Source organism: Heliconius melpomene, chromosome 12 (assembly GCF_056956725.1).
Source record: "Heliconius melpomene rosina isolate 202511_hmr_F chromosome 12, ASM5695672v1, whole genome shotgun sequence".
NCBI lineage: Eukaryota > Metazoa > Arthropoda > Insecta > Lepidoptera > Nymphalidae > Heliconius > Heliconius melpomene.
Window position 1 is genome coordinate 2,648,613 of NC_140400.1, and position 13,868 is coordinate 2,662,480.

At 30.8% G+C, this 13,868-nt stretch overlaps 1 protein-coding gene across 2 annotated transcripts in view; it reads left to right on the forward strand.

The window, feature by feature from the left end:
* Positions 1-7,183, forward strand: part of LOC146533401 (uncharacterized) — a 54,727-nt gene extending 47,544 nt beyond the window's left edge. For both annotated transcript variants that reach the window (XM_085194461.1, XM_085194463.1), the window contains 4 exons: positions 3,134-3,225; positions 3,930-4,122; positions 4,374-4,528; positions 5,471-7,183. In XM_085194461.1, the coding sequence (XP_085050587.1) occupies positions 3,134-3,225; positions 3,930-4,122; positions 4,374-4,528; positions 5,471-5,602 (572 nt within the window). In that variant the 3' untranslated portion in view covers positions 5,603-7,183. The remainder of the gene's footprint in view (positions 1-3,133; positions 3,226-3,929; positions 4,123-4,373; positions 4,529-5,470) is intronic.
* The last annotated feature ends 6,685 nt before the right edge of the window (positions 7,184-13,868 follow it).

Below are 13,868 nucleotides of genomic sequence, written 5' to 3' on the forward strand. Positions count from 1 at the left end.
TGTCTGTGTGTTTTATCTGGGAAACTAGTATGAAGACAGTCCGAATTTTGGAGGATTTGTGTATTAAGGGGCGGTACTTAAAGCAGGAATCACCAGAGCGAAGGAATTAAAATATCAAATAATATAATAAATATTTCATTTCCTCGAGAGGAAATCGAACTCACAACGTGAAGTGTTTACGACTGACAAAATACAATAATTTGTAATGCTAAATAGTTATTCAGTCCCATACTCCTAAGGGATTTCCTACTAACCATATATGTACTATACATATAATATGTACATTGTACACACATCAAAGATAAACTACGCTACTCTACTCATTATACGGAAACACCAATTAGCGGAGGTGGAGCATGCTTGAGGTCTTGGAGGTTGACAGAGGACTGTGGACTGATTGTTGTCGTTAAATACCTTTGAATATTACATGAAGTATTCATATTTAGCTGGAATTGGAAATTGAGGCCTAAGTGCTTAAAGGTGGTGTGGTACAGTGGATGTGACTTCAAATGTAGGATACATAGTAAAGAAAAATTTAACAGCAAATTTTAGGGACAGGTGCTTCCAGAGTTCAGCGGAAAGTAAGGAACGGAAGTCTTTTAATGGCAACAGAGTGTTTTAACACTTGGTTCCTGGGTTCCCTCTGTCTGCCCTGCTGTGTGTACAGTGTGAAGCTTTAAAATAATGTGAAAAGCATCGATTTATACTTCATAGAATCAGTAAAATAGCGGAGGCCGTTTCATGGTCGGCGTAATTAAAGGCACTCTGGTGTGATGTGGACGCACGGCTCACTGAGTTAGTTCGCAATTATTGTTACAAATCTAACCTCAATGTAGGGATATATAGAGATAATCAGTGGATATATATTATACTTATTTTATTTCTCTTTTATTTTATTTTCTTAGTATATCCTGCATATAGCAGAGGGAACCTAATATTGATATACTTCGTTCCCCAATGATTACCTATTTCTCCAAATATTGCGGGTTTATTGACAGAACTTAACGCAGCGTTTTGTCTTTTAACACAATAAACAAACACAAACAATTTATTGCTCCGAATGGGAATCGAAACTAGAACCGTTTCGTCGCGTATATAGACAATTCAGATCAACACAAATTTGAAAAAATGATTATATATGATGAAAACGAAATTATAACATTACTATTGAAATGTTCCTAATAGCAAACTGTTATACTCTATTGCTGGTCGTCCCACCACATAACGTACCATCTTTAGATCGATCGAAACGTAAAGAACAGAAGGATCTTTCACTACATTTTCTTTGCTTTTACTTTCACAATAAAAAAAAATTGAATCCACGACCTACATTTACACAACCGTGCCAAAAGGGTGTATTTTACTGAAATACACATGTAATTAACAAAGCGGATGTACAGTTCTGCCTATCACATTCGGTTCACGACCCGAATAATCGAAGGCGTTTGTGTGATGTGGAAAAATTGGTGGGCGAGCGTGACGTATTAATTATTCCTGAACATCAATAGCGAATAAATTATTTGGCCTTTAGTTTTTCGTGGTATTTTAAATGTAGAAAAGAGAGAGGGAATTAAATATTTATTTAATATAAATATTTCCATTTCTTCGCTCTGGTGTCGAGGTAAAGCGCGACGTTAAGTTCTGCCACTCCACACGCAATGCCTCCAGAATTCGGCAGAAAGTGGGGAACGGGGTGTCTTAACACTAGGTTCCCTCTGCCTACCGTGCTGTATATTGGATACAGCGTGAAGTTGATTTTTTTTTTTTTAGAAAAGCGTAGGTGGAGGGAAGCTAAAATATCTGATACACAGTTTTTGAATATTCAGAGACATTGTGTCTCCAATGAGGGACACCTCCGTTACATTTTTTTTACTCTTTGCCTTTAATTTTTTTTAATAATAAATTTCAGTGATATTTAAATCAAATTTACGGTTCACAATACAGTCAAAGGCGGTCTCGTGTGGGCGGCGACTGTTAATTAATGTAAGAAATTGAATTAATTAACAGGAAATATTGAATGTCAATATATCATATATTTGAGAATATGCTAGTATTATAATCATTTAATATAGTTATAGTGTGTAATATACATGTATAAATTATAATAAGAGCCTGTATTTTAAAGAAAATAAATATTTTTGTTTAATTTTCTTGTCCACAGGCCAATTTCCCGTTGGCCAATTTTCCATTTCTTTGAATTTTATTTTAAAAATGATATATATTTATTTGTAATTTAATATTCAAATGCTACCTTATATTACTAGAAAGTAAACTACATTATTGAAACAATATTTATTTTGCTTGAAAACGCATAAACAAACTCGTGCATTGTCAACTACGAGTACAGTCCCACTCTCGATCCGTTTAAGTTAATTCAATATAATTTTCAACTCACAGCAAGTACATTTTTTCACGTTGCAACGTGCAATTTGTGTTAAAGTGTTTTTTGTTTCTGTATTTAAAGTGAATATACTTTATATTCATTTTTTCTATTGTGAAAAATAAAATAAGGGAAATTCTTAAAATAGTTTAAATTCTTAAAATTCTAAAATAGTTTAAAAAATCAGCTTCACTCTGTATCCCGTACACAGCAGGGTAGGCAGAGGGAACCTAGATTTAAGACACTCCGTTCCCCACTTTCTGCCGAATTCTGGAGGCATTGCGTGTTGAGTGGCAAAACTCAACGCTTTATTGGTACCAGGCTGTGTTAAAGTGTGAAGCTAGAATAATATATAGCAATTATAAAAACTATAGTTAGCTTTTTTATTAAGTATTTTTTGAACCGTTTAGTAATATAGTTTTATTATTAAGTAGAATCACAGCAATACTGCATGACTTCTATAGAATTAGTTAATTTTATTTTAAAGCTTAGATAAATTATAGAATAATTTATTGCATGTTTATATGTATTAAATGAACACAATGAAGAACAAGAAATGATGATTTTTCTATTCAAATGACATACATACATTCATATGTATGTATTTTATTTCCTTTAATTTTAATTTATTATAATTTTTTGTTTAAACACTTTATTAATACCAAAAAAAATATGTAAAAAAATATTAAAAATATAATAAAAACGGTAATTCAATACATAATTATATCCATAAATGAATAAATTTTGTTTCAGACGACGAGTTTGGTGAAAAATCGGTGTCGGTGCTATTAGATGGTGAAGAATCGGAGCTTATATTCATTGATCATCCTAGCACAGAAATGTCGGTCAGTATTGAAACTAGATTATACTGAGATACCATTGTAACTATAGTTGAAAAATATCTGACTGTAAACAGAATAGTTGTGGATTTGACACAGGGAACCTAGTGTTAAGACACTTCGTTTTCCATTTTCTTAGAAACAATGCGTGTTGAGTGGCGGAATTCAACTTGTTACTAGAGCAAGGAAGGGAAAATAAATTATAATGTACATATATAAGATAAAATATAATAATTCTATTTAAAATAGCAATAACAATAACAAATTGATTTCCTCCTAAGATAATACGGTAAACCTGAAACGATACAATATAGAGACAGCCTTTTATCCCCAATCATAAATTATTTATCGTCGTCTAACAAGCGTCTGGTCGGAGACATTGAACGTCTAAAACAATACTGCTAACTCTTACTCGTATTCCATCGATTCATGATGGATATTCTTTTGTTGCCAATGTTTACTCGTTGATAGGTCTTGCCATGTTTTTTGTATATTGGGATTTGAATTTAATGTATCATAAAAAATGGTATATATAAGTAGGTATTTAAATATTCCTTATTTTCATTAAAAGAAGGTAAAGAAGGTGTAAATTTCCGCCATTCAACAAAGAATGCCTCAAGAATTTGGTGGAAAGTGAGCAAAACATGTTATGTGTGGTTGATACACACACACAGGCGATCCTGCATATCAAAAAAATTTTTTTTTCATAGGTTGAAAACTGTATGTCAACATATGAGCCGCACGCCTGTGTCGTGGTCTATTCCGTGGTTGCCAAGAGCTCTTTTATAAGAGCTGGTGAACTCCTCTCCTACTTGGCGAGGGAACAGTTCACGGTGGAGAGGACTGTAGTCCTCGTTGGCAATAAGGCAGATTTGGCGAGGGCCAGGCAGGTTTCTACTAATGGTTAGTATTGGAGAAATATTTATAGTAAGTTTATTATGTAAGTTATTTATTATATAGGTCTAGTGCATAATTTGATATATGTTAATTTATTATATTTTAAGATTAATAATTAAAATAATTTGCTGTAGTTTAGATTTGAAACTATATCTTAAGAGACCGACTCGAATATAAAAAAATAAAGAAATTGAGTCCAAAGTGTTTTCCTCTTACCATGTCGTATAATATAGATATGGGTATATTTCTTTATACAGAGGGTAAGGCTCTCGCTACTTCAAGAGATAGCAAATTTATTGAAACTTCATCGGGCATCCAGCACAATGTGGACGAACTGCTGGTAGGGATTCTGAAACAAATAAGATTGAAGGAAAACCGTGATAAGAAACAAGCGAGAAAAAGTGGAAAACAGGTGAGTTAAAATATTTTCGTATAATAAAATTTAAAAAAAAAACAACGTAACAGAATCTTGACAATGTAATGAAACGAACGATGTAATGAATGTAGATGAATGAACGTATAGCTTGGTGGTCAAGACTTTTTGACGGTTTCCAAGTGGCGGCGAGTGGCGATAATCCCACTACGTAGAAAAATATTAATATTCATTATAATATAATTCAAAATTACTCAATTTCCGGAAGTTTAACATAATTATTATAAATAGCTTGGAATATTTAAGAATTTTCTTATTTCACTTAACTAAAGTTAAAAATCTTTTCAAATAAATAAATACAAAGAACCAAAATAGCTGTTCCATTCTTTCGATTAATTAGATCTAACTCAAAACTTGATTAAAATTCACCAAAGAGATTGCGTCAAAAGCCCGAAGCCCTGTTTAAATTCTATAAATTTGGGGGTTACTTTAGCGATTGAATTTGTATACCTTCTGATATTTGAAAGGAAATAGAAAATTTAATGTCAGCATTTGCTAGAGTATTGTATTTTTATTATTATTATAAATTATTTATTTCAAATTAATTCAAAGTATTCTAATTTATAGAACTCGAGACGTTTCCTTTTGAGTGGCGGAGCACAACGCCTCACTTTCTTTCTTTCTCTAAAATATTAAAAAAAAAAGAATATCCTGTTTTTTACCTTCGTTCTGTATCTTATATAATGCACCCAGGCAGAGGGATTCTAGTGTTACGACATTCCGTTTTCCACAAACCACTCAATTTTGAACCCCGCACTTTTTCTTGTCACTACATTAACAAATAAAAATAATTAATTCCCCCGTGTTAGAATCGAACCCACAACCGTCGCGTTTAGCCACGCGCTGTGCTGCTGCACCACGACGTTCCCATAAGAGTAAACTATTTAACATATTTAACTTTGTTACATTATATCCAAACAGGATTCCAAGCCATCAAAGCTAGCGAGCTCCCGCACTCACATATCTCTCAGCATCGCTCGTGAATTGCTCCAGAAGATCTGCATTAATGACATATCCAAGTCGAAATCTTGCGAAAATCTACACGTTTTGTAAACTTATATTATATATATGTATGTCTCATAGCGTCTATCATGGGAACTTGAATTATATTTCTTTATGTTTCTTATAAATTTAGCGTCGTTTACTATACTCGTATATACATTGTATGTTAAAAAGAATTGTAGTTGTTTCTTTTCGTGTAACATATCAATGATCTTGACATTGCCAATTTTCGTATACTATTCTATACATATTTTTATTGATAAAAAACGATGTTTAAAGATTTTCTTAATGTCAGATATGACAAACTGTTGTTAGACCTACATCATTATATTTAATGAACTATTATACTACTTACGTCATTATTTTATGACTTATTTGCATAAAAGTAATAATACTATTAAAAAAAATTAATTGTAAAAGAATTTTATTAACATTGTATCGCGGACTTACTTTGTACATTTACTTTACTTTACTTTTTATTGTTTTTTTACTTATGTTCTTTATTTTTTTTATAAAATATAGCAAAGCTCTAAATAATAACAAAAAAATACTTATTGGGTCTAAACAGACTACATTTATAGAAAATATTAATCAATATTTAATACAAAAACATCTAGCATTGGGTTTAAATTGGTCTAATTAAAGTTCGAAACAGATCCAAAACGAAGGCAGATATCGTGAAAGCTAAAAGGACAAATTGATAGACGGTAAGTCAATACGGTCTTTTCATTTCATATTGTTGACAAAGTTCTCGAGAATTTATCATTGAATTTTAATGGTAAATATTTAAGATATATTTATATTAGGCGTTGAAAGTTTCTCAGTCTTGTTGTAATACCTACTACTAGATATTAAGTGTTTATAGTGCATAAAGAAATAAACTGGTACTTAGACTATGTTTCTATAAACAACGTTAAGAAATTAAAATATCTTTTTGCGTATAAAACTGTATGACAACATAAATAGAATAGATAGAGACTGTTTTCTCTCTCGCAATAAATATGTATACCAGTATTTTCTTTGCTTTCCGCCTAAAAGCGATTTTTCACTGATTAGACCGGAGAAAATTATTCTTAAAAGTAATCATTACTCAAATTGGATTCGAAGTTACTACCAATACACTTCTCTGCCGCGTCCGGGATTAAGAATTCGCAAGGATTCATAATTTGATAGGAAAAATTCCTCTCCTATCATAATATTTTAAATTAAATTTTTATTTTATACTTTAGTAACTTTTATATTTAGTACAAACCCTAAAGCCCTTTATCGATTTACCTTCTGAATAATTTTAATTTTAATATTTATATATAATTTTATATATATATGTATATTCTTGTCTATCTATTATGTAAAGAATGATAATTATTTTCTCAAAGAAAGCTAAAATACACTTTAAGCATAAAATATGAGAACATTTTCTTGTATCTTACCATGTATTACGCTTGTTGAATCTAATTTACTTTAGTTTTGTTCGAGATTCGTGGTGTTTACAAATAGAAGGGGCTTTTGGGTCCCTCCTTTCTTGATTTCTTGGTGGTAATTTAGTCGGCCTTATGCCTATATTTTTCACCAACTTTTAAATTAAATTGTTATAACAATAAATATATGCAGTATGTTATATGTAGTGTGTAACTGAGAAAAAAATATAAATAAATTCTTCCGAATTATTGCTCTATACTTATATTTAATAGAAACATTCTCTATTATTATGTATTTGAAATGTTTCAAAAATATGATTTATTCATCAACATCTTATATAACTGAACAGTCAAGAAAGTAGTTATGTATATATCTATAGATCTACCGTATCTTATCAAGGCTTCTCTAAATAGCTCGCAAATTGCGAGGGATGTTTCAATGTATAGAGAATTATTATTTCTACACTATTTATTTAATAATATTACTTAGTTCTTTTTTATTTTCGTTTCATTATTTTATATATGATACGATATATTCTCCAAATAGACTGTAGTAGAAGTCAATTTAAAAATATTGATCTATTACCTGGAATTAATGATTAATATTCTTTTTCTTTAAAAATTACTTTAAGCAACTGTTGCCTATATCGTTGTGTTCTTAGTTATCTGAAAAGCATGTTTTAAAGTAAAACGTTGAATATTCTAGTTTATTTTGCATTTGAAAATAAATCTAGAAAATATGATAAACACAAAAAGAGGTCTTAATAATGAATATATGATAATTTTCTTAGAAATTGACTTTCGTGACGCAGATGAAAGGCGTCTAATATAGAGCAGGTCGAGTCATTTGAACCACCCACGAGTCAAGATCATACAGATTGTGACTAAAATATAAAATAATTTCATATTTTCTTATTTTTTTCGATCTTAAGTTATTTTTTATTCATTATAAATAATATTTTAACTTAAAATTTTCAGTATTTACATCAATTAATTAGCATTTCATAGAAATATCTTTACTTGAATGTGTATATTATAATTTGTTTTAGTGTTATTAGAATACATAGTAGGTACCTCTTATTATTCTACTTTTATAATGTTAGGTATTTGAATTCACTGAGTGTCAGTATTACGTAACTTTAGAGAATATTACGCTTGGTAATTATATAGAGTAAGTTCACATGTTATTGTTAGATAACTAACTATATTTTTCTATGTAAAACTTTCTACAATTTTTATAATATAATCTGTGTTTTTTTTTATTTTATCTGTCCCACAGTTATGTTAGTTGACAGCTTTAAAAGAGGTCATTGTACTTGGTTCGATTAAAAAAAATGTTTATGGAACTTGTATTCTTCTTTGTATCTTTATTGTAGTTGATGGTCAAATTTTTTTATAGGCTGATTGCATCGCTCCCTTAATACAGCTTTAAATTATTTTTATTTTAATCTGTGGCTTGTACAACCAATTGCACATTTCTGTTTTATATTGCGAAGTAAATGTGCAAATAAATATTTCGGGTTGTTTTTTTATCCTTTAAATGAATTTAATTTGTTTTCCAGTTTAGTTAAAGAACTAATTAGCGCTTATATATTTTAATTAATACTGTCTAGAGTCTAGACAGTTTTAGTGAAGATTCTGAAATTAGTGCAGAAACAGATACACTTCCAACTTTCGTAGAAGAGTTGAATAATAATCTTGCAACTCAAATGAGATCATGTGCTGTTTTATAAATACGTTTTTAATTTAAAGAATTAAACATTATTCCTTTTATTAATACTCTTTGTCTAGTTTAAGTCATATCTGAGCTAAACTGAATATTTTAACTGAACTAATAATAACAACTAATTTAATTGAAATATATTTTTCATGTAATTTTTCTTCTATAGGAATTTAAATCGATACTCTTGCTATCTTATTACGTATGGCTATTTCTTTCCCTTTTTTAACTAGGGATCTTTTTAGATGCAATCAGTCATTAAAATAACAATTCTTCTAGCTCATTATATATAAATACTATTTGTGTTCCTACTGAAGTTATTCTAAGATTTCAAACGAATTTACTGTAGATATTTCTCGTTTTCGTTCATCACAAACAGAGATGCATTGAAATGGGCAACGTTAAGCTTTAAATAATATAACCTTATGTAATTTAAGGTGAATGGTGTATGGAGAGGCGTCTTTGTCTGTGTCTTCCTTTTTTAAAAAATGTAAATATTATCTTATTTCCTTATATGGTAATAAAATAAAAAATGTATACTAAAATGTCTATCCGTTTCATAATTGTATGTTAATTTAAACATACAAATGTTATGATAAATGAATATGGTAATAGTTCATTATAGTCCAGTTGAGAGTTTACGATTTGTAGCAATTTGACTGTTTCTTGATTGCAATTAAAATGATTAGGGATTCGATTCCCATATTTCTAATAATATATTCTTTATTTATATTTAATATGCATTTTCTCATTGAAAAACAACATCTCAACTGGATTATAGAGTATTGTTCAATTTTGACCCATGCCCATGTTGACTATTTTTTTTTTAATTTAACTTTAAATCCAAAACTAATTTTACACATACAGAACGATACAAGTTAATTAAAAAATTGAAATTTTATATTATCGAATTCACATTAATGAATTCTAAGCTTATAAGTTAAGCTATTATGTTTCAAACTTATACCAAGTATTATATATGATGGCAGGCAGACAAATTCCTACATAGCTCATTTGGTATAACAAAGATGCACTCTTTGTAAAAAAAAGAAAGAAAATACGTTTAATTTATTTATATGCAGGAAAACTTTTTATAAGCTTCTCCTAAAATATATAAAAAATTGCAAATACGACGTTGTTCCACCAAATGAGGATTATAATGTATGTACAACATATACTGTACATACATACATACATATATATTGATTTAATATGTTATATCTATATTTCTATCTAAGATCTAAAGTCTGAATATTCTTGAATAATTGAACCATGTGTTACCATAGTTTACACTTCCGTTACTGTTTTCGGTGTTTTTCGATTTGAAAACTATATGTGAATCGATATAATAGTTGCAAATAAATGAAATATTTAAAATGAAATGCAGTTTTATTTAAGAAATTTAGTTATCGATTGAACGTATCAAGAATTGAACCTGTATACTCGTATATAGTGAGTAAAATCTCACTTGCGCTATAATGGTGGCATATTCTTTATTATTGATTTTATTTAATTATATAATATGGTTGTATCCTGTTGGCACAATGGTTTAAAATAAACAAAATTAATCGGCTCGTATTGCTTAGGCCTTGAGGGTTAGATTCCCACACGGAGAACCAATTATGTTGTTTTCCTCGTTCCTGCCGAAGAGTAAGCGCAGCGATGAGTTCTGCCACACAACATGCTTATAAAAAATCTAATTAGATTTATACCCAGTTCCTTAAGATCCTCTGATGCGAAAGAATTGCACTAAAGTCATATATGTATAGCAACATGTTATTATAATAATAGGTAAGTAAATATTCACTCTAATTACGCAAACAATAACACTTTTGTATTATAGAATAGTATCAAAATAGTGTCAAAAACTAAGCGGCGAGTGGCGAAAAGAGTGTCGTGACACTAAGTTCTCTCTACATACTCTACTGTCTGCGTAACTTTATAATTTAAAATACGATCAGTTAACTTATATCTACATATAGCATATACGAGTAGTTACTTCACATATTGCCTCGGTAACAATGTTAGCTGGAGCTTAATCGAGTTACGACTGTCTTGAGAACTAGGTTAGTATACTAAAATTCTGTCCCTACAACAAGAGTTTACTTTAATGTTTGCTTTCAATGTTGGAAAATTTTATTATTTGACAAATTTTATGGAATGAAAATTTATGTGTTTTTAAGTTATTAAAACTGACCCATTAACACACTTCCGTTTGATATGACGCATAAATTTAAAAAAACAAGATCTATACGTATACGGCCGTAGTGGCGCAGCGACACAAGGGTTGACTGTAACGCGACGGTTGTGGGTTCGATCCCCACTCGATTAAGTGAAATATTTATTTACGTTTATATTTCTATTTCTTCGTGTTGAGGCAAAGCGCGGCGTTGTTCTGCCACTCAACACGCAATGCCTCCAGAATTCGGCAGAAAGTGGGGAACGGAGTGTCTTATCACTTGGTTCCCTCTGCCTATCCTACTGTGTGCGGAATACAGCGTGAAGCTGATTCGATTATTATTGATTAACAAGATATAAGCTTTCTATAATTGTTCTGTCGAGATATTCGAAAGTCAGTCCCAAAACAGTACAAGCGTAAGTTAAACTTTATTAGAGCCAAGGGAGCAATGTCAACAGCACACAAAGGTCATCAAGTTGCCAGGTCGCTTGAGCTTAGATCGAGCACCTAAGTTAACTTTAATTGTAATATAGACTATATAAATTGCTTCTCGATTTTCGAAATTAATATAGGCTTGTTATTTTGTATTAATTTAATATGCTATTTAAATTTTAGTATTATAAAAAAAAAATCAGCTTCACGCTGTATCCCGCACACAGCAGGATAGGCAGAGGGAACCCGATGTGACACTCTGTTCCCAAATTTCTGCCGAATTCTCGAGGCATTGCGTGTTGAGTGGCAGAACTCAACGCCGCACTTTGCCTCGACACCAGAGCGAAGAAATAGAAATATAAATAAATATTTCACTTTCTCAAGTGGGGATCGAACCCACAATCGTCGAGTTACAGTCACACCCTTGTGCCGCAGCACCACGACGCGACGGCCTGGTTAGTATTGTAAAGAAATCAAACACCTCGAGGCTTTTGCAGAACTTATATTTCTTCCAGGGCTAAATACCATAAGGCTTGTACAATTTATATCTCAGGACTTTTACAGAATTTATACTTCTTCCAGGGCTAGATACCATTAGGCTTGTACAATCTTAAATTATAATACAAAATTTTATTCTAGAGGACCACTTTCCTCTTCAGCTCCAAATCTAATAGTGCGCATCAGAATTTTCATCACATCAAGCGTCCTTTTTAAATTGTCAACTCGCGCTAGTTCTATGTATAAATTTTCAAATATATCTTTTTATTAAACAAAGAGGTTGATTTACATTTTGTTATAACAAATTATCGTGAATGTAAAAACTATTTACATAAAATCATTACATTATTATAAAGATATAGAAATTCTATATAAAATTTAAACTTTACTAGAACTTCGAGTCAACTTAATAATTCGATTTTTGAAAATTTCATGATTAAAAGGACGATACTAAGTAAACACTTAGAGCGCCTCACAAAAATAGATTTTCACCAGAGGGAAAATGAAAATAATTACTCGAATTTTCAAAATCGAATTTATTCATATTTTCATCTGAACGTAACGATAGCGCGATTCAATTTCCATCAGCGCCATCTATGTTTCGTTTTGGTAAACATTGAAAGCCTTCATAGAGACGTAACCGGATTTGAAGTTATAAATTCATTCAAAAATTGGTTAAAAGAAATTACTTTTATAAGTAAAAAGGAAAAAAAAACCTAATGAAGATTTAATTTTTAACACTCCTTTTTCAAAGCATATTATATTGTTAAGGAATCATATTATATTGTTTGAAATTCGTCGTGCGCACGGACGAAGCTCTCAAATTCTCCCGTTTTTTCAATATCTGTATCAGTGTATCCCGTATATGGCAGTATAGGCAGAGGGAATCTAGTGTTAAGACTCTCCATTCTTCGCTTCCGCTGATTATTTCAAAGCACTGCGTGTTGAGTGACGGAACTTAACTCCGGCTTAATAATTGCACCTCAAACATATAGAAGAGTAAGCAGAGAGAAACCCAGTGATATACTGAAGTATCACGCTGTACGCCTTCAATAGCAGGAAAATAAAGCTGAGACACTATCACCGCCCAAATTTAAAAGTATTGCGTGTTGAGCAGCGGAGGTTAATTCTACGTTATGTCTCATCACCAGCGTTAGGTAAAAAAAAAAAAAAAAATATTCACTCGAGTCTCACAGTTCCCTAACAAAATACAGATACTTATTAAGAAATCGTATAAAAATTTGAACATAGCTTAGTTGGTCAGAGCTCTTGGATGGTTTTCGAGAGGGGCGAATTCAAATCCCGCTTCGTTTATTTTTTTATACTATTTCTTAATAACTATTTTTCTTTTCGAAGCGTGAAATAACACTTTTAAAAATGTTAGAAATATGTACAGATCGACAGCTGTAGAAATAAAATCATTTATCATTATTAATTTACTTAAAACTTCAACAAACGGTACCTGCTAACTGAATTCCATTATAGTACAAAAGAGCTTACAAATAACTATTTGTACCAACAATAATGTAGCTCCTATCTCAAATGAATAAGATCTATTTAAATAAAATTTTCTAAAGGATTATATTCTGAGAGTCCTTTGTTTGAATATTTAACATTTGCTACCTTTAATTCGACCTTGTATAGGGAAAGCTTTTACACTTTCTAGTTTTGTCGCAACTTAATTGTCTATACATATTTAATGCTACATTTGCAAACTAACTTCATTTTCAGTACAAGTGGTCTTTGTCTAGATTTATTCAATTTATATCTGTACTATATTTATCTAGATATAGATTAGGCCTGTGGACTGTTTATAAACGCGATAGTTTGTAAAATGTAAATTTTGGTAAAATAATTCAGTCACCCGAATGGGAATCGAACTCGGTTGTGAGTTCGATCCCACAGCCAAACACCAGCACCACCGCACCCCAATAACCTAAAACACATAATAACAACATAAATGAAAATCGTAAAAGTCTCAACTCAAACACGTAAATTATATAAACACGAAACTCAAAAGATCCAACCATCTTAAAAGTTTCCGCGCATAAATTACTTGGCCAATTATTT